General features: G+C 38.8%; 2 protein-coding genes across 35 annotated transcripts in view; one reads left to right on the top strand and one right to left on the bottom strand.

Moving 5' to 3' along the window:
• LOC102294395 (ankyrin-3) overlaps positions 1–22375 on the top strand; it is a 185381-nt gene that overhangs the window by 65717 nt on the left and 97289 nt on the right. The window contains exon 1 of one of the 34 annotated variants that reach the window (XM_005913633.3): positions 16024–16687. The exons of the other annotated variants lie outside the window; for them this stretch is intronic. Coding sequence (XP_005913695.1) covers positions 16652–16687 — 36 coding nt within the window. The 5' untranslated portion in view covers positions 16024–16651. Of the gene's footprint in view, positions 1–16023; positions 16688–22375 lie in introns of those variants that run through there. 34 annotated transcript variants of the gene reach the window in all.
• LOC102298462 (microfibril-associated glycoprotein 4) lies at positions 9220–12714 on the bottom strand. The gene is made up of 6 exons (XM_005913645.2): positions 12690–12714; positions 12539–12593; positions 11455–11652; positions 10975–11071; positions 10631–10798; positions 9220–10498 (listed from the first exon to the last, which is right to left on the bottom strand). The coding sequence occupies exons 2-6, from the start codon at positions 12542–12544 to the stop codon at positions 10248–10250; spliced, it is 720 nt and encodes a 239-aa protein (XP_005913707.1). The 5' UTR covers positions 12545–12593; positions 12690–12714; the 3' UTR covers positions 9220–10247.

The raw sequence follows: 22375 nt of genomic DNA, 5'->3' as shown, positions 1-22375 counted from the left end.
CTCCCTTCCTCCGCTTCCCTGCAGCCCTGTTCTCTCTTCTCTCCTCTGCAGTGGAAGATCGACACCAAGAACTGGGACAGTCCATTCATTTAGCATCCTCGCACACACACACACACACACACACACACACACACACACACACACACATGCACGAACACGCAGTTGCGTTTCAACAGATTTAGCTCATCTTGTCTTCTCATTTAACCGAACCCTTCATTATTGTTGCTTTTCCATTTCTACACACAGATTAGTGCTTAGCACAGAGACAGCATAATGCAGTAAATTGAATTAATTTGACTAAAACATATTTATATCCATGTAACTTTTACAGGCAGGGTTGCTGTGCAATCGGAATCTTTGTAGAGGTGTTTTGCAATTCCTGTTGTTCATATTAAGAATGCTGGAGAAACTTTTTTCTCTATGTACAACAGAAGCTGCTTTTCTTTCTCCACTTTTTGTCTCTATAGTTTTGAGATATTTTGATCTTTGAATGCTAAGCTTCTGGGGCAGGTATTGGTTAACAGGTCTATTATAGAGAACGGTGACTACATTGTATAGTCCGTAAAACCAAAAGAATGAGCTAAAAAATCATTAAAAATGCACACAGAGCTGAGGAAGAAGGGAAAGTCTGGTGGAAAGGAGAAGCAAGTGATTTATTTGAAGGTTTGGATTGAGATATCTATGTTATCTATAGTGGTTTGGGGTTGTCAGTGGGGTTTTCCACTCATTCTGCTTGTCAACATGTGCTGGACACAATGTGGCTTGACCCTTGACAGTTTGGTCAGGGACTCAAGTGTGTTAAGAGCAGTTAATGTACTGCAGTCCCAAGCTGCTAGATCTGCACACAAGTGTAGAAGAGTTTATAGATAGTTAAGTTCACTTTATTCTAAATATTCCCAACGGTTCACATTTAAGCTCTAATCATATTACTGTATATAAAAGATGGACATAGTCAGATTTACATCAGCCATGGGTTTGTTAAGTCCTTTCAACTTTTATTTCATGACTGTCTCTGTTTGTTTGTTTTTATTTGGGGGTTTTTTGGTGCTACAAACTGCTAACTAGCTTGGTTATCAATACATGCATATCCTGCATTGCAGAGACACAGTTTGTACTTAGAAGCTACTTGATCAAATGCAAATAATAGAATATCAACAACACTAAAAACTTGACCAAGAGATCCAAAATCTATCTGTCAATCAAAGCTGCCACGCCCAGAGTAATATTGTTAGTACTAGTTTATTTTCACTTGAAACGTGGGCATTTTAACATGGCAGTCTATGGGGATGTGAGGCCTCAAGTGGCCACTGTTGGTACTGCAGTTTTGGCACGTGTTGGCATGTGCCAAGCACCAACCTCAGAGACCAGTTTCAGCTTGGTTTCAGTGGTAAAAAACAAAAGATACTGTTTATTATATTTACCACACTCTTCCCAGAAAGGTGTCATCCCCGTGCAGCCCTGCAATTCCTGGACAGAATAAATGCTGAAGAGCTGGTAATCAATATGTATATATTTTTTTTAGAAATACAGTTATGTTGTAAAAGAATTACAGAGGGTGTTAGATGGTGGAAATCAGCGGCAAAGATATCAAAAAGTAGATTTGTTATTAGGGAGTTTCTAGATTATCTGAAATGGGTAGGAAATCACAGGATACTTTCATGTTTCAAGGCTGTGTGTGCTCTCTGTGGGTGAGGTGTCGATGCGTGGCATGGGTCCAGCAGAGAGTCACGACACAGACAGGATGTGGGTCTGTGCGCGTTTGTGGTTGAGAGGGGAAAAAAACTACGCCTGTCTCCTGCCCTCCGCTGTATTCTCCGGGCAAGGCGGACATTTTGAAGGTGAGCGGCAGGAGACCTGTGTGGATCAGACTGGACAGAAACAGTGAGACTGACAGAGGCTTGTACACTCACAGACAGTTCACTGAACGCATTGTTTACCTTCGTGTGTGTGTGGCAGAACAAAGGGGAGGCTTATCTTGTCTCAGTTAGACAGTATCTGGTAGCGAGAAGTGTGGAGAGGCCGCTGGCACTGGAAACACATGGAACACATTTAAACTTTGATTTAACTCATGCAAAATATTGACCTTGCAATTAACATGACCTGGTATCTTTCAGATATCTTGACACAGCAGATGAAATTTATCTTCTGTTTTTAGATAAATGGATTTACAGCTTCTGTCAACCAAGTGCAAAATATTTTCTTTTCTTCCATTTAAGAGTATTCAGCATGTCTTGTTTACATGTGTTTTGTCTTTTGTTAATATAATAATTCGACATGCCTAAACCTGCAAAAAACCTGGAATTGTCTAACATTATTTTAGCACAGAAGGAATCACAGCTAAAAGATCAGCTTGATACCAGAATGTCGGTAAAAAGGATACCAGTCATAGGTCGTGACCTGTTCTGACCAGCCTCCTTCTTCACATGGTTACATGGCCTTTTAAAATTTGCCCAAAATGCACTTTCCCCTTGCAAATGATCAGAAAATGCTTATTTTCATTCCTCTACATAATAGACACGAGACAATTAAGCTTTAAAAAGTGCCAAAATTTAAATCACCTGTATATACTGTACTTCAAGGTTTTCTAGCTTGGAAAAAATTCATAGTATGAAGGTAACTTTGCATTAAATAGACCGAAATTATAGTCTAAAAAACTCTTCTAATTCTGAGTCGGTCATTCTTTGCATCGAATGACCCACCTTTGAATGCGTTGACTGCAAAAACAGAAAAATATTGCACAGTTGTACAGTAGATGCAGTAGATACAGTAGAATATATATAGATGCAGTTGGATTGATGCAAACAATATCAGCAGTAAGTTCACATTCACAACAACATCAAATATATCAGTCTTATTAAAACGAGCTGAGTGAAGTTTGTACAGATGAAACTGTTGAACTGATCAAACTGCAGGCAGCTGAGCAAAACTGATGTGCTAGAAATCCAGATGATCAGCCAAAAGCCAGACCTTTAATGGTTCAGGAAATCAAAGTGTAACCAGTTTGGCCTTCATTGGTGAAATACTTCACTTTTAGTCTTTAAGTGCTGTGAGGCGCTGTTGTTGTGCCATATAAATAAAATTGGATTGAATTTTACTCGGGGAAACTTTTGACCGATGAATTATTTGATGGAGCGTTAACTGTTATAACAGCATCTCATCTCTCAGCATGAAGTCATACATCAGAAAATCCCGTGGGTGTTTCATAACAGCAGTGAGCTTTTCATAATCCTTTTTCACTAGGCTAATTTTTCATAGTGTTATTGTCTGCTTTTTGTCAGTGAGCGTTCAGTGAGACAATAGCAGAAGACAAGATGTTTAGTCCCCGGAGGCTGAGGTGAGAAGTCTCTGCTTCTTATTATTTTCATGAAATTTTGAATGCAGCTTTACTGCCTAATCTGCAGCAACTGCAGTGGCAGAGGAGGTGATGTGAGGTTGACGCCCACATCCATCGACTGAGGAGTGAATTATTTTCCTGTGATTCATCTTCAGGGCCATATGAAGATGCAGAAAAATGCAGCAGTATTACACAATATGCACATAGACAGAAGGTGAATAGTGGCAATCTGTCTTGCTCTGTGGTATGACACTCCTCCTCGTCAAACCGTAGATCCGAACATCTGGACACCCAACACAAAATATCCCAGACTGACTTTTAGCACTCATCATTTCCAATGGGATCATTGGTGTAGAGAAACTTTTTATTCAGTTAATTTGATAGAGAGAAAAAAACAATTGTGATCATACTCAGGCAAGTCAGGCGGGAGTAACTTATGCGCTAAAAATTATTTTCAGACACACCTGTTCTTATTGCAGCTGTTCACACCGACCGTTCACGCTAACCAGTTTATATGAGGTGAATTGTCCTTGGAGTATGAAAGAATATCTTAAAATTTAAGGAACCTCTCGTTCATGTTTATTTGATCAATCTTTCCAAAAAAGATTCTTGAGATTTTCTTTTCGGATTTTGTAGCAAATTAACACAAAGTGAAGTTGTAACCAAAGTGAAATGATTATAGATTGCTGGAGGCAGCTACAGTTGTAGCCACAGCTGCCCTGGGGCAGAATGACAGAAGCAAGGCTGCCATATCGCACCATCGGCCCCTCTGGCCATCACCTGTAGGCAGCAGGTGAAGTGTCTTGCCCAAGGACAGAACGAGCGAGACGGTCCGAGCCAGGGCTCGAACCGGCAACCTTCCAGTTACAAGACGAACTGCCAACTCTCCGATATATATATCGCCAATATTTCAGTTTATTACGATAGCTGCAGCATGTCATGAGCTTGTTGTACCCATAAGTTCTGGTTTTACTTCAGCCATCCGTGGCTGACAAAGGACGCTTAATTAAAAAAGTGTAGGACATTAAAATGGGAACCACAGCTCGCTGTCTATGAATGATGATGGTCACTTGGCTCGAGACTCAGCAAAGAGAGGAAAAAGCAATGCTGATGTTGAACATTCATCTTAAGTGCCCTATTGATTTACTGAGCAATTTCTTAATTAGCTTTGTGCTCTGTGAGCTGTAAAGCTAAGCTCACCGCTCACATAGTGCTAGTCTCTGTTTACTGAAGTCTTTTATTGTTGAGAATCAAGCTGATAAATAAAAAGCTTGTAATACAAATTTAATCTAAAATACCACAAAATTGATTTGTTTTTTAATGCTTATTCTTTATCAGTCAAACTTTAGATAATAATACAAGAAAAGTGTTACTTAAGTCCATATAAGAATTATCAAATTTTTTTGGACATCTCCCCAGAATCCAAATATTGTGATCATTATCATGCGGATAAATTAGTAAAATTAAAAGAGAAAAACAATAAATCTTAACAGTTAAGAACCTGAAAACCAGTGAAGTTGTATTTGATAAATGGTATAATTATTAGAGTGTAGCTCACAGATTTTCTGTTCAGTGATTCATTAACAAGGTTAAATTGTTTCAGGTCAATTAATGTCTTTACTGAAAATGGTGAAAAAAAAATGCTTTATTATTTTTTGTATTTTCCAAATAGATTGCAGTTCGTCATCTGGGACGGACGTCTACAGCAGCAGTACAGCTTAATTATTTCAATAAAACATCAAAAGCTGGAAGAAATAAATTCCATAAATTTTTGACAAATCAGGATAATTTTATCAACCCATATTAGCTCATGACAGGTCATCTGTATAACTTTTCTTATTTCTTTAGTTAGAAAAAATTGCAATGCCAAAGACAGCCATGAGCTGTTATAGTTTTGTTATAGCTTGTTATAGGTTTTAAAAACCATATGTGAGGAATCCTGTGAAACACGTTGGTTTATTTTACGTTTTTTTTAATCGCTTTGTCTGTGATCACCAATTCCTCTGGATGCATTGCCATGAAATTTTAAAATTACATTTAACGAACATAGATGATGAATCCATGGGTGGATCTAGAGAAATCTTCTTCTTAGGGTGGCATGGAAATCAAATGGGGTGTCAAAATCAAAGAAATTTTTTAATACATATGCAGATGTTACAACTGTTTAAAATACTTCAAATATAAAGTATACACGTTTCATATAAATATAGTCTATAATGTAATTTGTTTCTTTGCCCCAGATAATTAAACAATTCAGTTACATAAAACATGCAAATTTTGATTTCATGCTCTGTATAGCCTATATAATAAATAAGTATGTAGTCCACGAAGTATAAAATCCAGAATGCTTAATGCTTAAATTTCCACAAAATGCCACAGATTTTTCTATGGGGGGGTAACAATATATAACATATTCAGTTCTAGAATTTATATTCAGTGTTAATTGTAGCTAGGCTCAAACTGTTAATGCTATCTTACTTTAATAGGCAACACTGTTATATGCAAAACTAGGGTGGCACTAGGGTGCGACATGCCTGGATGAATCCTGCTGACTGATTTTTGTTTTCCTCTGAATTATTATGATTTATTGTTACTTGTGTTGCCTGCAGGAGGATTATGACTTATCCAGTTATATATCTGCATCCATTGGACAGAGGGACTCAGAATCTGAAAATTTGTTGACTCTGGTTAGTGATGTGTGATACTTTGAGTGTACCCCATAATGTACAGGACAGTAAGATGGCAGACTTATATGTATGTAGTTAGTGAAGTCCGACGTCAGGCACAGCCTGCCATGGTAAACATGCTAAACATTGCTTTTTTAATATGCTGATGTTGGCTTTTAGAACTTATGTATCCGAGCACAGCCGCTGCCAAGATGGATCTAACCTCTTAGCCTTGTTAAACTCTAATATCAATATATCCCAAAAATCCAATATCAGTAAAGCTATTTGTATAATGAGGGAAAATTGATGTTGCAAACAGGATTTTGTGTGTGCATGTACAGACAGTGTGATTGTTGACTTGCACAACACACTTACTGCTCATCCCTGCTGATGCATTACGTGCTATGCATGCTATTGGTCCCGGGCAGATGTTAATTTATTCATGACCAGTGCTCTGTCTCTGTCAGGGAAGATTAGCAGCGAGCAGTGGTACTGTACCTAATCCTATCCTCTCTTTTCTTCATTTTGGACCTTATTGTGTTTGCTTGCTGTCAAGTAAACCATATTGAAATTAACTCTGCTTTAAGGGTGTTTTGGGGAAGGCTAAGAAAACACGACTGACTTCTGTCTGAAGGTGTTTCTATCTCATTTCTTGTTTTTCCTTTCTTCTGAGCAGTCAGTCAGTCTGTCTGCTTCTCAGTGATCATATGCACCCATATAGACGTGCAGGGAGCCTTACATCAGCGCAGCCCCTGTAATCCAGCAGCAGAGCGACGTCATCTGCTGCCATCCAGTGAGAGGAGCGGGGGACGGGTTTGCCAGCCAACTGTAAGGAGACCTAATGAGGCATAGGGCTTCCTGATCCATGGTACATGTGGTTTCAGCCGGCGTTTTAACTTCTTAAAAAGACAGTAAAAATATAGCCAATTTGTCATTCAGTCATGGGAATGTACTTCAGAAGAAGAACAGATGTGGAGTCTGTCACGATGAGCTGCCGTGAAATGTGAAAAGAAATGACAGAAAAGGGGAGTTCAAGAGTTGCTGTGTTTTTATCCTCCTCCATCTGTATCTCAAGTGCTGTGAGAATACAGAGACTGCAGTAGCCAAGCAGCCAATCAGATTGCGGCACTCAGAAGCCAGTCAGAAGCAAGACAACAGACATGCCCAGAAACACACAGGTGCTTTCATCTGCTTATTCTGTGCAGATTTTATAATATCCACAATAATGGATGAGACTGTTTATCAAAGAAACACAGTTTTATGTTGCATTCTTATGCAATCAAGACTTTATTAAAAATGACTTTTGCATAAAGTAATAAAAACACATTACAACAAACTGAGATAGGACCTTCTGTTTACATGTTTTACACTCAGAACTGGATTTTTTTTTTTACATTTTTTACAAAAATGTTTTTTCTCTCTTGCTGCAGTTGATGTAGTATTACTGAAAGGCCACTAGGGACTGATAGAGGACCTGAAAAATGAGCTTTGTATTTGTGAGACTGTGCACACTGTAATGGTTTAGTTAAAATACTTAACACTTACACTTAAAAGCAGTCTTTTTTGCAAGTGCATACAAATTTTAATGTTATTCTTATAGTTACAAGTTATATATTTTAAATTCCAACAGGGTTGTAGACTTTTAATCATCAACAAGTTTGGCTTTTGGGTTCAGCTTCTTAATATTTGTTTTTTCTTGAATGGTTCTAAATTGGATATCACAAACTCTACAGCAAGTCTGAGTACACTGTTTGGAGACTGGTTGCCTCCTGCCAGACAACCTGCACAGTCACCTTGGGTTCACCTTGCATGCCTCGCCTCACCCAGAGGTTAATGGGAGGATTGCTCAACCTCGGGGGCTCCAGTTGTTTGCTACAACTGCTTGCAATCAGTCACTGAATGCAAAAAATCACCACAAAATCGCCACAATTTTATTTTCTAGCTGGGATCCTATTTTGTGTTCTAGTGTGACTGAAGCACATTCAGCAAAGATATATAGTGCAGAAGAAGATGCTCTACATTTTCACTAGTAGAGCGTCTCCTTCTCTATAATTTACAATATTCTGAAAACTGACTGGAGGGCACGTAGCAGAGTAGCATCACAGCTGTGTAGTGGTGTGTTTGGTTTAAGTTCTTAACTAATGTGTAAGACACATGGCTGAGCAGTAAAAAACAAGACAAAATATAGAATATTTAACATGAATAGGAATCCGACCAGACAGTCAGTGCAATCTGCTGATATAGCTGTCTGTTGCTTTACCAACCATCACTATGTGTATGTAACATCTATACACCATTGTACACAGATTTTACTGGTGCCAGTCCCACCACATCCATGCCATGTGGGTTACTTTCATTGTCAGTTCTTATAGTTTTAGCATCAAAAGGCCCCAACTGGCCCACAACATTAAATGAACTTGTGAAATTTAGGAACCTCAGTTGCCATGGCAACCCATCCTTCTCAAATTCTTTTTGCCTCCCTTCACAGAAGCCATAAAATACCAAATACGGATCATTAAACTCTGTGTGTTGGGGGGAGTGTGTCATGGTTAACTCTGATTCTGTGGAGCCTTCTGTGAAATCCTAGGCGCAACATACCTGCGGTGACAACAGAAATATATTCCTCTCTTTGTTTATTCCTAGAGTTCATACACATAAAATAGTGCTGCAAATTAAAAATATCTTCAGGGTTTGTCAGGTTCTGAGACATTTTAGCAAATCTTCAACACTGGAAACAGCTTCAGGCTAAAGAAAAAATGTGTTTAATAAGCATTTAAATAAGGGTATGACCTCAACTAACAAGGTTAGCATTTATAAGTTATACCAGTGAGTCAAAGCTGTGTTTTTCTAAGTTTAGTTGTGTGTGTTGTTAAAGATGAGAGCTAATCCTTAATATTGTTATCTCAGACACGTAGTTTTCACTGAAAACACAGAAGCCCCACCCACCTGCTATTTAAGCTTCTGTTTATGAAGGGCAGCCAATTGGAAGAGGAGTAATTAAGAGCTTGTTTCAGACAGTGGAGGGCACAGTATAAGATAAATGAGGATTTTGAACTGCAGTTCACCTCTGGACCTCTAATTAGCCTCTATTTAAGTAGAGGCTGATATTTTCTTGACAAATCTTCACACCAGAAATAAACAAATTTCCCACGTGTGGGACTAATAAAGGTTATCTTATCTTAACAAACAAACAAACAAAAACATTAAATAGATTACAAATGTACTTTTGTGTTTTTAATACGATTAAGCAGCCAAGAAAAATGTGTTTAAATAGCATACGATAATAGAAAAATAAAAAAAAGACTACATGTAACCAGTGAAAGCAGGACTCAATAATTACACAAAGCATGGTGTAAATCCAAACAGGTTCACTAATATCACCCAAATAACATGTAGCAGATATGCATTTAGCTCACTTTTAAAGCATCTGTGCAATGTGAATGGCTGCAAGTCAAGTCAGGCTTTAGGCTGCAGCTATAGACAGTTAGAGCTATAAAAGATGGATGTAGCTTTTACCATGACGTCATCCACTGGTTTCTGATGTGCCATTTTGAAGCCTTGACATGAGTGTTTCTGCTGTTGCCATCTTGTATGCAAAAAGCCAGTTGTGACGAGCCAGGTCTGACGGTGACTTGTGATCAACATTTCATTAACAAATGAAAATGTGGTTTCATATCATAGATATACAAGATTTACAAATTAGACTTAATTTAGAGCCTGGGACTGTTTTTTGTTGCGTATGAATACATAATGTTGTGATTTTTGTCCGTATCTCTGGTGGTGCGCTGAATCTAAATAGGTGGTCATGAAGGAACATGTCATCCAGTGTTATCAGCGCTTTTTGGTCAAAAAAATATTTCCGTTGTTATTTTGTTTGTTTATTTTTCTGTTTGTAAAACTTTATGGAGAGATTTCTTATCTGTCCATAATTTTATTAGAAGTAAGGGTCTTTAAACTTGCAAAGTAAATAATGTTTGGACTCAATCCATAGGAGAGATTTTTCAAAGGATTCTCTATCATGGTTGGTTAGACATTGAACATTTTTGCTTCATACCATAACAAGCATATGTACTAAAGTAAGTAAGATATGAAGACATAGTCCTAATGTTCTTGAAAATATCATAAACTAATGTGGATACAGGGACTATGTTAATAAATACAAAAGTTTCACAATTTTACAAAATTGTAAAATATTTCAAATCTAGTCACATTGCTAGTTCTCCAGGTTGTTGTGTTTTGGTTGGTTTTTATGTAGCAGCTGGTCTAATTTTCATTACCATGGTTTTTAGGGAGTATTCAAGCCCTTTAAAAGTTCTCCAGTGCACGCCAGTTAAACGGGTTGAAGGTCCCCACATGTAGATGGCATTGGGGTTGGCAGCATAGCACGAGCTGTACCAGAATCCTCCATAGCACACCATGGCACAGTTCGAAGGATGTGTATCTTGATCATTGTCAATGGTAGTGAATTTCATTCCATTGTGAATACTTAGAGAGTCTCCTGGAAAAACAAAACAAAGCAGAAAACACAAATTTTGTTTCAACTACTAAAAAATCCTAACTTTGTTGATAGATTATGAGTAGATAAAGTAAAAAAAAAAGTTCTTATAAAAGAGGGAACAAAAAGTCCCACCTGCTGCCCCTTTGATGAAACTTCCCAGGTTTAACTTATATCCATCTGACTCTGGGCCAACAGAGAAGGAGGAGTAATGGGCAAAGACCTTCTGGCCTTCAAAATCTTCCATGTCGACCTTCAGCTCATAGTTCTTGCGTTGGGTTAGCAGATGCATTGTCTCCAGGCCTGGGAAGATAAAACAGTGAGCAACTGTGATCATCTGAAATAAACTGTTTTAGACAAATTTGATGAGTTTGAGCCGATGTTATTGTTGTTAAGAAAAGAGAAAATGTACAATAAATAACAGTAAGGTTTATTGACTACTCAGGCAAATTTAATCCAAAAAGAACGATGAATTTTACCCAGCCAGTACTCTCCAGCAGCGCTCCCAAATCCGGTTTTGTAGTGCTCCCACTTCTTGAAGAAGTTCACTGTGCCATCTTGTCTTCTCTGAATCACCTGGATTTAACAGAAGTTTCACACAAACTGTCAGTAAAAGGCAAATTATAGACCCCCCAGCAAAAGGACTCCTTTTAGCTTTGCTAACTTCACACAAGGTAACTAAAACTAAAAGGTCTTCTGGTGCTTCTCCCTTACCTTTAGATTTAAATATATCTGTGTATAGAGATGATCCTTGAATAAAACCAGTCACCCATGAGCATAAAAAGATATTGAATACAAAATTCTGACTGTGTTAAACATGAATTTTTGAGCCAAGATGTGTGAAGCAGTCCATAAAGTTAAAATAGGTAAGTTCTGGCCAGATCTCTTTATCTCTTATTTCAAGATCAAATTCAGAAGAGTTGGATTAGTTTGGAAAAAGAGGGCTGAGCAATCCTCACCGTCCATTTTTCTGCTGAGTTGTCGACGTCGTCTTTGCTCATGTCACAGTAAACCTGCACAGGAGAGGTGGAGCCAGCTGGATAGATGGTGTATACTCCATCCACGCCTGCACCACCTCTGTAGATGTCACTACAGTCTGTGGGCAGAGGGGATTGATAAGCTGCTGCAGGCAGCAGCACTGCAAACACAAGTCTGATCTACAGCAAAGAAAAAATAATGTCTGTCAAAGTTAAGGTTTGTAACAGGATCATGCACATTACAGATGATACCTTAAGCTTTTAACATTTTCATAACACAAGGAGGCAAGCGGTTTTTAGTGCAAGTGCTAGTGCAAGGTTTTTCTGGAGCTAGTTTAAAGATGAAATGATTTTCATAGTATTAACCCTCAAACTGCACTGAAGATATATTTATTTGTCATGTTGTGTGGACTTATTTGACATCATATTAGTTGAAGATTTGGTGTGAAGTACACAGAGACTTTACCAGGAGAAATTATGGTTGCTGGGATTAGGCCTGTAATCTGTTAGTCATGAGTCAAGCTCTGTTATCTCTATATTTGATTGCTTGGCTCTCGGGTGGTGCTGAAGAGCTCTGTCCTCTCTCTATCTCTAGATCCTCAGTTAATGAGTGCTCTGCTCCTGCAGTAGACTTGACTCTACTTCTCTACTTTGCCGTCTCTACTTTTATTGGAGAAGGTGGCAGTGATGCAATTTAATGATCTTGCTGGAGTAAATATGCAGTGCAAGGCTGTTTGACACAGTTTTAAAATGGCTATGATTCTCCACAAATTTGCTCAATGGTTGTGTCTCGGATAGATTTTATTTATGATTAGAGCCTCCGGGTTAATGCTAACATGCACAGGGCACTTGTAAGAGGCTAAGGTTAAAGAAAAGTGTGGCTAATATCAGGCTGGCACACACTAAACTACACTTGAACAGCCATAGAAGGAGAATGAGGTTGCAAATAAATTATTTTAAATATTGTGTCTGTGAAGTTGTAAGAAACTGTAACATTAAAGTATCGTTTGTGATGCATGTGTTTTTCTAAAATTAGATTGTTTAGGCAGCATCATATGTTACATACCATCATTCTTTTACCAGCTTGAAGTGGTTACCAAAGAGAAGCCACTGCAGATCTCCTGAAAAGAAAGAAGAGACAGTTTTAGCTTTTAACAGATTCTATAAAGTTGAAATTATTGGAGCCAAACATGCAGTGGGGTCAGATACTACCTTACCAGTTAAGTGCTGAACCTAATGTGTTTCCAGAGTAAGCAGCTTCTTTTATATTTGAGCAACTCTGACTGTTTCATCACCCAGTGTTTCCCCTGTGTTTTCCCACATGCAGTAACATAGTGTTTATTTATTCTCAGTATTTTTTACCTCCCTCTCTTGCAGTTTGTGTTAGTACAGCAAATACATTGTATCTATTGTAGCGTTTCCAAAATCCCTTGTCTTTTGTTTGTGATTATCTCATTTTAAAATATCTACTGATTTTGGAAATTCCTTTACAAAACTTATTTTCACTGTTGTTTTAGGTTTGATTGAATATCTGGGCCTTTAGCTTCACTCTGGTCATTTGCTACAATATTTGTCAACTCACTATGTCAGATAAGGCTATGTTAGTCATAACATTTTGCCTTTTTGTGATTGCAATGTGCCCTTTCATCATAAAAGAGGTGATATGAAATAGGCAAGATAAATAATCAGGAGTTATAATAAAAAGGTAACCATAGTTTATTTGAACCATGACCTGAACAATGACGATATCAATCCCCCAAATTTAAAAAAGCAATAATTCAGTAAAGTGGCAAATTGTCTTTTTGTCTAAACCTGAGCAAACATACATTTTTGTAGTTTTATCAGTTTTGCTCCACTCTCCACATATCAAATTCATTTCCACTGTGCTATTCAGAAAATAATTTTTACCGGCATACATGCAAAAAGTGTTAGCCAGCTGTTTCCCTGCCACTACTGAAGTCAGGACATAAAATGCTTATAACTGCTGTTATGGATGGCATCACTGTGTCTACACATTTGGACTAATTTATTATAAACTGCTATAAGCAGATCAACTCTGACATTCAAAGACACTTTATTTGATGTTTCCAAGACACTAATGCTGCTTACCGAACTATCAAGTTAGCTCAAAACGTACTGCTAACACAATTGTCTCAAGTTTTATTGTCTTGACATGCCTGCTTCTAAATGGATTTTGTCTTGTTTACTGATATTCTCAGTCTCCCTGATAAATTCCTCTATGAAGTTAACCAATGTTGTCTGTCTCTTTAATATCTCCCTAATCTACCTGCTGGACTTTGACCCTTGAAGTCTCTGCTTGTGTGTACTTGTGTATGTGTGAATCTCACTGTATTGGTGAAGAAGGAAGGTCGAGGTAAATATTTTGCGCATGTGTGTGTTGGTGGTTTTTACTCTGACACTTTTGTTGTGTGAGTAGATAAAACACTGATACTTGACTGCCAAGTTTTTTGCTGCAGTTTATTTTAGGTGCAATGGATTGTGTTAACTGCTCAACCCACACACCTTTTTAGAGTCAGACAGGAATTTTCACAGGTGGAGAGATTATTGTACTCTTATTCCATCCTGCATTTATTGTAAGAGATATGCACACCTACCTCAGTTAAAGTATCATAATATGGTGCACCAGTGGGCAAGCAGCATATAATAATAATGTATACTTTATTGATCCCCGTGGGGAAATAACTTGTTTTTCTCTGCATTTGACCCATTCACTCAGTGAAGCAGTGGGCAGCCACTAAGCAGGTGCCCGGGGAGCAGTGTGTAGGGACGGTACCTTGCTCAGGGGTACCTCAGGGTAGCCGTTCAGTGGACTCGAACCCCCGACCTTCTGATCATGAGGCGACTACTCTACCTACTGAGCTATCCCTGCCCTATATGGCTGTTGTAGCTGTTAAGGTCACACTGTTTTTATAGTTATATAAGGTTAGATAGGGTTAGACAGACCAGTGATTGCCAACCAAGGGCTTACATCCTTCCAAATGGTCACAAGAGAACTGTGAGGGTTCATGGGTTTAAAGGGAAAATGTGTTTCTAGTAAAACTGTTAACTCAGACTTTAAGAAAGACCTTCTATGCTAGTTTCCAACTCCATAATTTTATTTTTGAACTCTACTAGTGTATCTTTGAAGTGATTACAGTTTAAAATAACCCTTAATTTTATTATAAATTACTTTGCACGTGGCCTCATTTCAACCTCCATCTGAATGAACCAAGTTTCCATTTAGCCAACTTTCTTACAATTTACTGCTAATGGCTTAAAACAGGGTGAGCGTCTGTACTCTGAGCTAGAGCTGTGTGCCTACATGACCCTATGAGGATGTCTGCTCAGTGACATGATATAGAGACAAAAGCAGAAAAAAATTGTCTGAAGTCTGAGTTTTTGGCTCACACGAATTATTTGTAGTCAACCCATTCTTTTCCACTTATCTAATACAAGGTTGTATTAGATAAGCTAAAACAACCTTAGATAAAAAAATAAAAAAAATTCCAAAACGTATGACGCCTTTTGTATGGCCTGCTTTAACAACGTGCTAACCTTATTTACAATCAATATTGTATGGATGTAATAATGGTGCTAAAGATACAGAGGGCTGTTAAAAAATAAAAAGAAAGTTTATCCAGGATGCTGGAGCCTTTCCCAGCTGTCTTAGGGCAAGAGGCGGGGTATACCCAGACAGGTATTGATGAGAGGCGGGGTCTGTCGTAGGGATAAAAACATGGAGACGGACCACCACTCGCACTCACATTCATACCTATGGGCAATTTTAAATCATGAATTAACCAAACCCCACTAACTGCATGTCTTTGGACTGTGGGAGGAAGCTGGAGTACCTGAAGAGAGCCCACACAGACACAGGGAGAACATGCAAACATGCAAACACAAAGAAAGGCCCTGGCAGGATGGTGAAATTGAACTCAGGCCCTTCTTGCTGTGAGGCAACAGTGGTAACCACTGCTACTTGGAGACAATATTTACGTCAATATTTCAAATATTCGCTGTGTTTAAAAGCAGAATCTGCCATCATAATAGTTTTTGACAGAAATTAAGGAGAAAGCATGATAGCTTCACTTGAACTTTGCCACTTTGTGGGAGGGGGGGGGAGAAAATTACATGATAGCTTTGTGTGAGCCTCAGGCCAAAAAGGTTGGGAACTAAATTCTTAAAAACGTATTACATTTTAAATTCCTCTTAAATATAAAGAAGTGAAAGAACTAGATGGGATTTTTTAAATTTTTGCTTTTAACAAGTAGCTTTTGGCATTATTATGTCTCTAAAAAATAGGGACTAAAAAAATTAAGGACTTCAGAAAGAATCTCTTTATAAAAAAGTCTTGAGTGTTAGTCTCAAATCAAATCAAATCACTTTTATTGTCACATCACATGTGCAGGTACATTGGTACAGCACATGTGAGTGAAATTCTTGTGTGCGAGCTTCACAAGCAACAGAGTTGTGCAAAATACAATAATGTAAACAAGCAAAATACAAGAATGGCTACATCTGAAACTAATAAATATATGTACAATATATAATAGTATATGCATTTGTATATGCATAGTCTCTGTATTTGTTCAGGTTTTACAGCCAGTCTGATGTGCATATGTTTATCGAGACTAGGATTCATGAGCGTGAGTCTAGTTTTTTTATTGTGAGCTCTTTTAAGTAGTAATTATAATAAAACAAACCTTTCTTTAAACAATAAAAACTAAACTGAAACAAGTTAGTCCATTTGGGAAACTAGACAAACATTTTTAACCTTAATAAAAATCAAAACTTGAAAATAGAAAACTCTTAGCACACTGGTGTGCACACTCAGAGCCTCTGTCCTCTGATCCTGTGCCGCCACCTGGTCTAAGATTAACGCCGGAAGTCTCCTGCCTCCCCCATCACTCCCTCTCGTCCTCCTCCATGCTCTGGACTTTCTCACTGCAAGCCAGGTATTTTTAGCTGTGACATAATGCCCCCCTCTCTCTCTTTCACTCACAGCCTTTCACTCTCTGTCTTTCTCTCCCTCCCTCCCTCCCTCTCTAACACCGACAGTCCCTCCTCCTACTCCCTCTCCTCTCTTGCCCCCATCCCTCTCTCCCTAGCTTCCAGGCTAGGGCTTAGCTGCTATAATTGACTGCTCAGGTTTCACACTTTCAGCTGCGGGCTGAGAAACATGGCAGTGGAGGAGGCAGCAGAATATTTGGCAGAAGTAAGTCTTTACTGTACTTTACTGTAAAAGTCACTGAGCTCACAGAGTTAGCCTCCTGTCTCCTGATATGCTGCTGTAATGCTAACAGGACTAGAGATTGTGTAGCTGGTGGGATTTAGTGGTGTTGTAGCAGTTACCCGTCCAGACATGAGACACTGTCGAATGATGGTGATGGGAGATTGTAGACTGGGGGTCTGTTGATGGGATGGGTCGCAGTGATAACTCTGCTGCACCACTCTGCTGCAGTGCGTGTGTGTGAATGGATGTGTGTGTGTGTGTCTGTGTTTGTGTATGCACTCCTGTGTGTCTTGTTGCAATCCTAACTACCTAACTGTGATTGCACATATATAAAGTCCCCTTTATTGTGTTTTTATAAGTCTGTAGATACGATTTCCAGTGGATATAGTTTCATGTTACAGACTGATATGAATGGAAGTACCTGACCTTGGATAGTGGCGCATGCTCTGTATTGTTTGTGGAAAAAAGAAAACAAAAGAGCAAAAAAGGAAGCTAAAAACAACAAGAATGGTGAAGATTGGTGCTTTAATTCATTATTAATGTCGCTTTCATTCAGCTGTAGGAGTGAGGTAGAAAGGCAGCTTAAACACTGTTATGTCTTCAGTAACCTGCTGATATGTGATATACTCTATGCAGCATTTTCTGTCTTACTGTAGCCAAGCAGTAGTTTAACAGTAGTTAAAGTGGGGTCACGTAATATGTAACCTGGTTAAACACACAAGTGGGAGGGTGTTAATCTTAATGCCCTGTGGAGTTAGCAGAATACTGTTTGAGTTTTATAAGTGTGTCTATAAAATTAAAGCTAGCTGGTGATATGTATGACTAACTCTCACTCTCGTCCCTCTGCGTCAGGGGGCAGCTCTCATGTTGGAATGTGTGTAACTGTATGAGTGTGAAGTGGCGTGTTGTGGAAAAAGAGCGACAGAAGCATTCTTTGCATATCTCTTTCACGGATAAATAAAGTTGCACTCGAATGGCACTTAGCAAAAAGCTGAGCAGGTCTCCACTCACATGGCAATTTAAAACATGAGCTTTGGGGTAAACAAAGTTTTTGAGTTTGAAGCCTTTATGGTTGCGCTCATGTTGTTACAATCCTACTAGATTGAAGTCCTACAAACTAGATGGCAAACTAAGTGGAAGTTATACACAATAAAATTTGCAAAGTTATTTTGTAGCAAGGTAAATGTTACACATAATTATTTTTAATTACATGTCTGTTGCCTGACTAATTATTATTATTTTCACTGACCAAACATTTAGTTGTTATACAAAATGCATTAATGAGACCAAAAGCCCTGAATAGCTGTCTTCAAATTGATTAGCTTTTTGTTGATCCAAGAGACCTTACAGGAAACCCAGTTTTCTGTAAGGTCTGAAAAGACAAATAAATAACCAAATACATTCTTCAGCTCCACTGTAGACAGAAATATTGTGATAAAAGTGACAACTGTGTTGGCTCACACCAGCCAGGTTGGCACAGTATCAGAGCGGAGCAACCTGAGAGCGATGATAACAAATTTATTGGAAGTGTGTGACAGGAACTGCAGACATCAACTTTCATTTGAAAAGGAAAACATGATTCTTGGTTCTATTATTGTAGCTGAATGGCCTTCGTGGGCAGACATTCCTGAGTGCACGTAACCTCTCCGGTCACTTTGTTGAGCACACCATGCTTATATCAGAATGAACTCCCCTTTGCCTTCAGAACTGCCTTAATTATTTGTGGCATAGATTCAACAAGCAGATCCTCACATATTGTTAACCATATTGACTTGATAGCATCAGACAGTTAGTCGAGCTTTGTGACGTGGAATGTTTTCCATCAGAAGATGTGTGCACTGTGGTCAGATTTAATACTCAAGTCGCCCGTGGCATACATCATCAGACTGAACCATTGATACAAGGCAGGCAACGTTTTGTTGAGCAGTTGTTTCCTGTTCTTAGCTGACAGGTGTGCTATTCTTCCGCTTTAGCCTATCTGCTTCAGGGTTCAACTTGTGCGTTGATGCTTTTCTGAATAGCTTAGTTACTACGAGTAGTTATTTGAGGTGCTTTCGTATCAGCTTAAAGCTGTCTGTCTATTCTCCTCTAACCGCTCACACCAACAAGACATTTTCACCCAGAGAACTGCTGCTTACTGAATATGTTCCCTTTTTTCTCTGTAGCCCCAGAATTGGTTCGGTGGAAACCAGGATTACGTTTAACCTCCTAACACCCGAACTCTTCCACGGCATGCATTTTTAATTTCTCTTTGAAATTTGGGCATATTGGGGCCCGATGAATGTAAAAACAAAGAATTACCAGATTTTTTTTTTATCTTATTTTTGTTTTTAAGAAAAATAAGAGCCACATATGAGGATATTCGTTTAAACCTTTGATAGAACAGTAGCAGTATAATGTCCTCGTAAGTGGATATCAGGCCCTTGTAGAGCAAAATTTAGTATTTTGGTCTAAATAACCCAAAATGTGATGTCCACATATGTGGGCGCCAGGTCCTAGGAGGTTAATCCATGTCTGGATGTAAATAAAAGAACATAACATGTAAGTTTAAGTTGCAGCACTTTACTTTGTTAAATCGATATCCTTAATTTAACTAGGTAAAACTCTCAGTAAGAACAGTAAACATCTTCTTCAAGCAACCTGGCCAAAAAAAGAAAGCAAATATTTTGTGAGCGTAGATACAAATGTAGGCACGGGTCTTAATTTGATTGGGTATTTTCAGTATCCAGTACATACAAGTAGCGGCACGGTGGTTAGCACTGTTGCCGCACAGCAAGAAGGTCCTGAGTTCAATTCCACCATCAGGCCGGGGTCTTTCTGTGTGGAGTTTGCATGTTCTCCCCGTGTTTGCGTGGGTTCTCTCCGGGTACTCCGGCTTCCTCCCACCATCCAAAGACATGCAGCTTGTGGGGATAGGTTAATTGATTAATCCAAATTGTCACTAGGTGTGAATGTGAGTGTGAATGGTTGTCTGTCCCTGTGTGTTGGCCCTGTGACAGACTGGCGACCTGTCCAGGGTGTACCCCGCCTTTCGCCCTATGACAGCTGGGATAGGCTCCAGCGCCCCCCGCGACCCTGAAAAGGATAAGCGGAAGCGAATGGATGGATGGATGGACAGTACATACAAGTATGCAACTGGGTTTTCAACAAGCACAAGTGTGTTTAGTGAAAATATAGCAATTAAATAGTCAAAAACTGAGTAAATAAGTGTAAATAAATGTATTCTGGAGCTCAAACTGCATTGTTTTCTTTCCAACACATGTTCATACACGGATAAAAAGGATCTCTCCCCAGCACAGGTTAATGTCAAAAACGCTGTGTTTATTCAGCTTTAGTCTAGCTGTGCATTTGTGTTGGTAACAGAGGCAGAAAATAAGGGTTTCTTTTCATGAACATCTCAAATAAAAGCTATGAAAATATTTAATCAGAATCAGAATCAGAAAGGGGTTTATTGCCAAATGTTGAGCAGGTTTACAACATTAGGAAATTGCTGCGGTGCTTCAGTGCAAACATAGTGTCATAAAGATTATATTAAAAAAATGTTTTGGCATCTGTCTTCATCTTGATTACCTGCCATGCAGCAGACAGTCACAGCAGTGACGTGGTTATTTTCAGTGTCGTGTGCTGTGTATCAGCTGATGTCAGCCTGACCAAACTGGGAAGTCCTGAGCTGGACTGGTGTTGCTCTTTGACCAGAGTACTTTTCCAGAGGATGCCGCTTTGAACTGGAACTCTGATAATGCCCTGAATTCTAAGCAGCCCAGGCTGCCCCCACATTAAATTTGTAAGGCTTGGCACCAGGTCTTACAATCCGTCTCTGGGTTTTAAAAATCTCCACGGCGCACTGTTTCCAGACTGGTAGAAAGAACTCTTAGTAAATATTTTATTTTGAAATATGCAATTGCAAGAAAATATCCTTTTATTTTACAGAAATAATATGGGGACACTATTATAGGTTTCGTTTTTACATTTGCACTGTTGATGATAAAAACTGAATTATGTCAGGGCCAACTCTGGCAAACAGGATAGTCTTACTACTAGAGTGTTTTATATTAGTTGGGACAGTTTACTAGATCAGTGTTATTGATATGGTTTCTATTTTGTTTCAGGTTGAGTTACATGTTACAGCAAGGTCAGGCAAAAAATTATGCAGGTATGCATCTCCATAGAGGTCTAAATAATGACAAGAATCTGTAACCTTTACAAAAGCTGCAATGCAGTACTTTCACTAAAAGTAATGTTAAACTCCATTAGAGAGGTTACTTGCAGTTTCAGTCATCCAGGAAACTCCTGTGTTTGACATCCTGTAAGCTCTCCTGTGTGTTTGCGTATATGTGATGATGACCTTAGGTAAGATCTATTCACTGAGTGGGAAATGACCTCAGCAAATAACCCAGCTCATGGTGCAATGAGCTTGACTTGATTGTTCATATCACTGTAGAGATTTTTACATTGCGCAAAGACTGATTGTGAAATACACAATACAGTTTAAAGCAATAGCCCAGTTTATTCAGTTCAATTATGCTTTTAATGAAAACATTAAGGCTGCTATAATCTGTATTTTTACAGGAACAATGCATCAAAGGCAAAGTTGAAAGATGTAACTTGATTCAAAGTGAATTCCAGCTTTCCTGCTTCAGTTCATTGTTATTGGTCTTTTGTGATAGCAGGCAGCAACTACAGTTCCTGCTCAATAACAGAGAAATGTAGCTGGAGACTAGCTGGTGAGCACAGCATAGCATTTAGCAGGGAATGTAGCTGTGTTGTTCAAGTATTTGGAGGTTTTGTTGATGAGTGCAGAAAAGGTGGAGTTGATGTACTGTTGTGGTGAAAGCAGAGCCAAGTGTTAAGCAAAGCTGTTGATATACTGGTTTTTGCTTTCATGTATGACCATCAACTGTGTGTAGTGATTGAAAGAACAGGATCAGAAATACAAGTGGCAGAAATTATTTTCCTCTAAAGGCTGTCTGGGCTCAGTCTTAGAGATCAGTGAGTTCAGTTATTTTGTCAGAGCTCAGAGTAGAGCCACCGTTCCTCCAAACATCAAAGTAAAAAGGAAAAGAGCACCCCGAAGTGTTCTGATTAGCATCCCTCCTGGACACCTCCTAGCTCAGGTGTTCTACCCCAGACACACACATTGTGTCTCTTGACTGGCTTGGGATCACCTAGCCAGAACAGCTTGAGGAGGTGCATAGGGAGAAGGGAAATTTTAAGAAATCACACTCTTCTCTTTTTTAAACTACTTTAAAGCTGCAGTTTGGCATTTGCCATCATCCATGTCATGGTAAACAAATTCTTCTGTAACCATTCTCAGTGATGCTTGAAAGTAAGACAAGTGAATTAAATTGTCTTTAATGAAGTGAATTCTGTATCAAACACTATGTGAAAATGGGTTTGTGAATGATCCCAGATGTGAATCTCCTGGAATGATAGGATCTGCCTGATGCTAACTTTAAATCCGTTCATCTACTTTGTTGAGAATACTGCAGGTTAATGGGCACATGAGCAAACAGTAATTTGAGAGTGCCTATCCTGTGCACTGTGTGGGCATCCATTCAACTACATGGGTGTGGTAGGCTGAAGAATCACAGCACTGCAATCATGAAATCAGATACACACACACACACACACACACACACACACACACACACACACACACACACACACACT

The sequence above is a fragment of the Haplochromis burtoni genome, unplaced genomic scaffold (genome assembly GCF_018398535.1).
Source record: "Haplochromis burtoni strain Fernald_Lab_line unplaced genomic scaffold, NCSU_Asbu1 Contig_6, whole genome shotgun sequence".
NCBI lineage: Eukaryota > Metazoa > Chordata > Actinopteri > Cichliformes > Cichlidae > Haplochromis > Haplochromis burtoni.
Note: the sequence above shows the minus strand (reverse complement) of the source record. Positions and strands in the feature narration are given on the sequence as shown.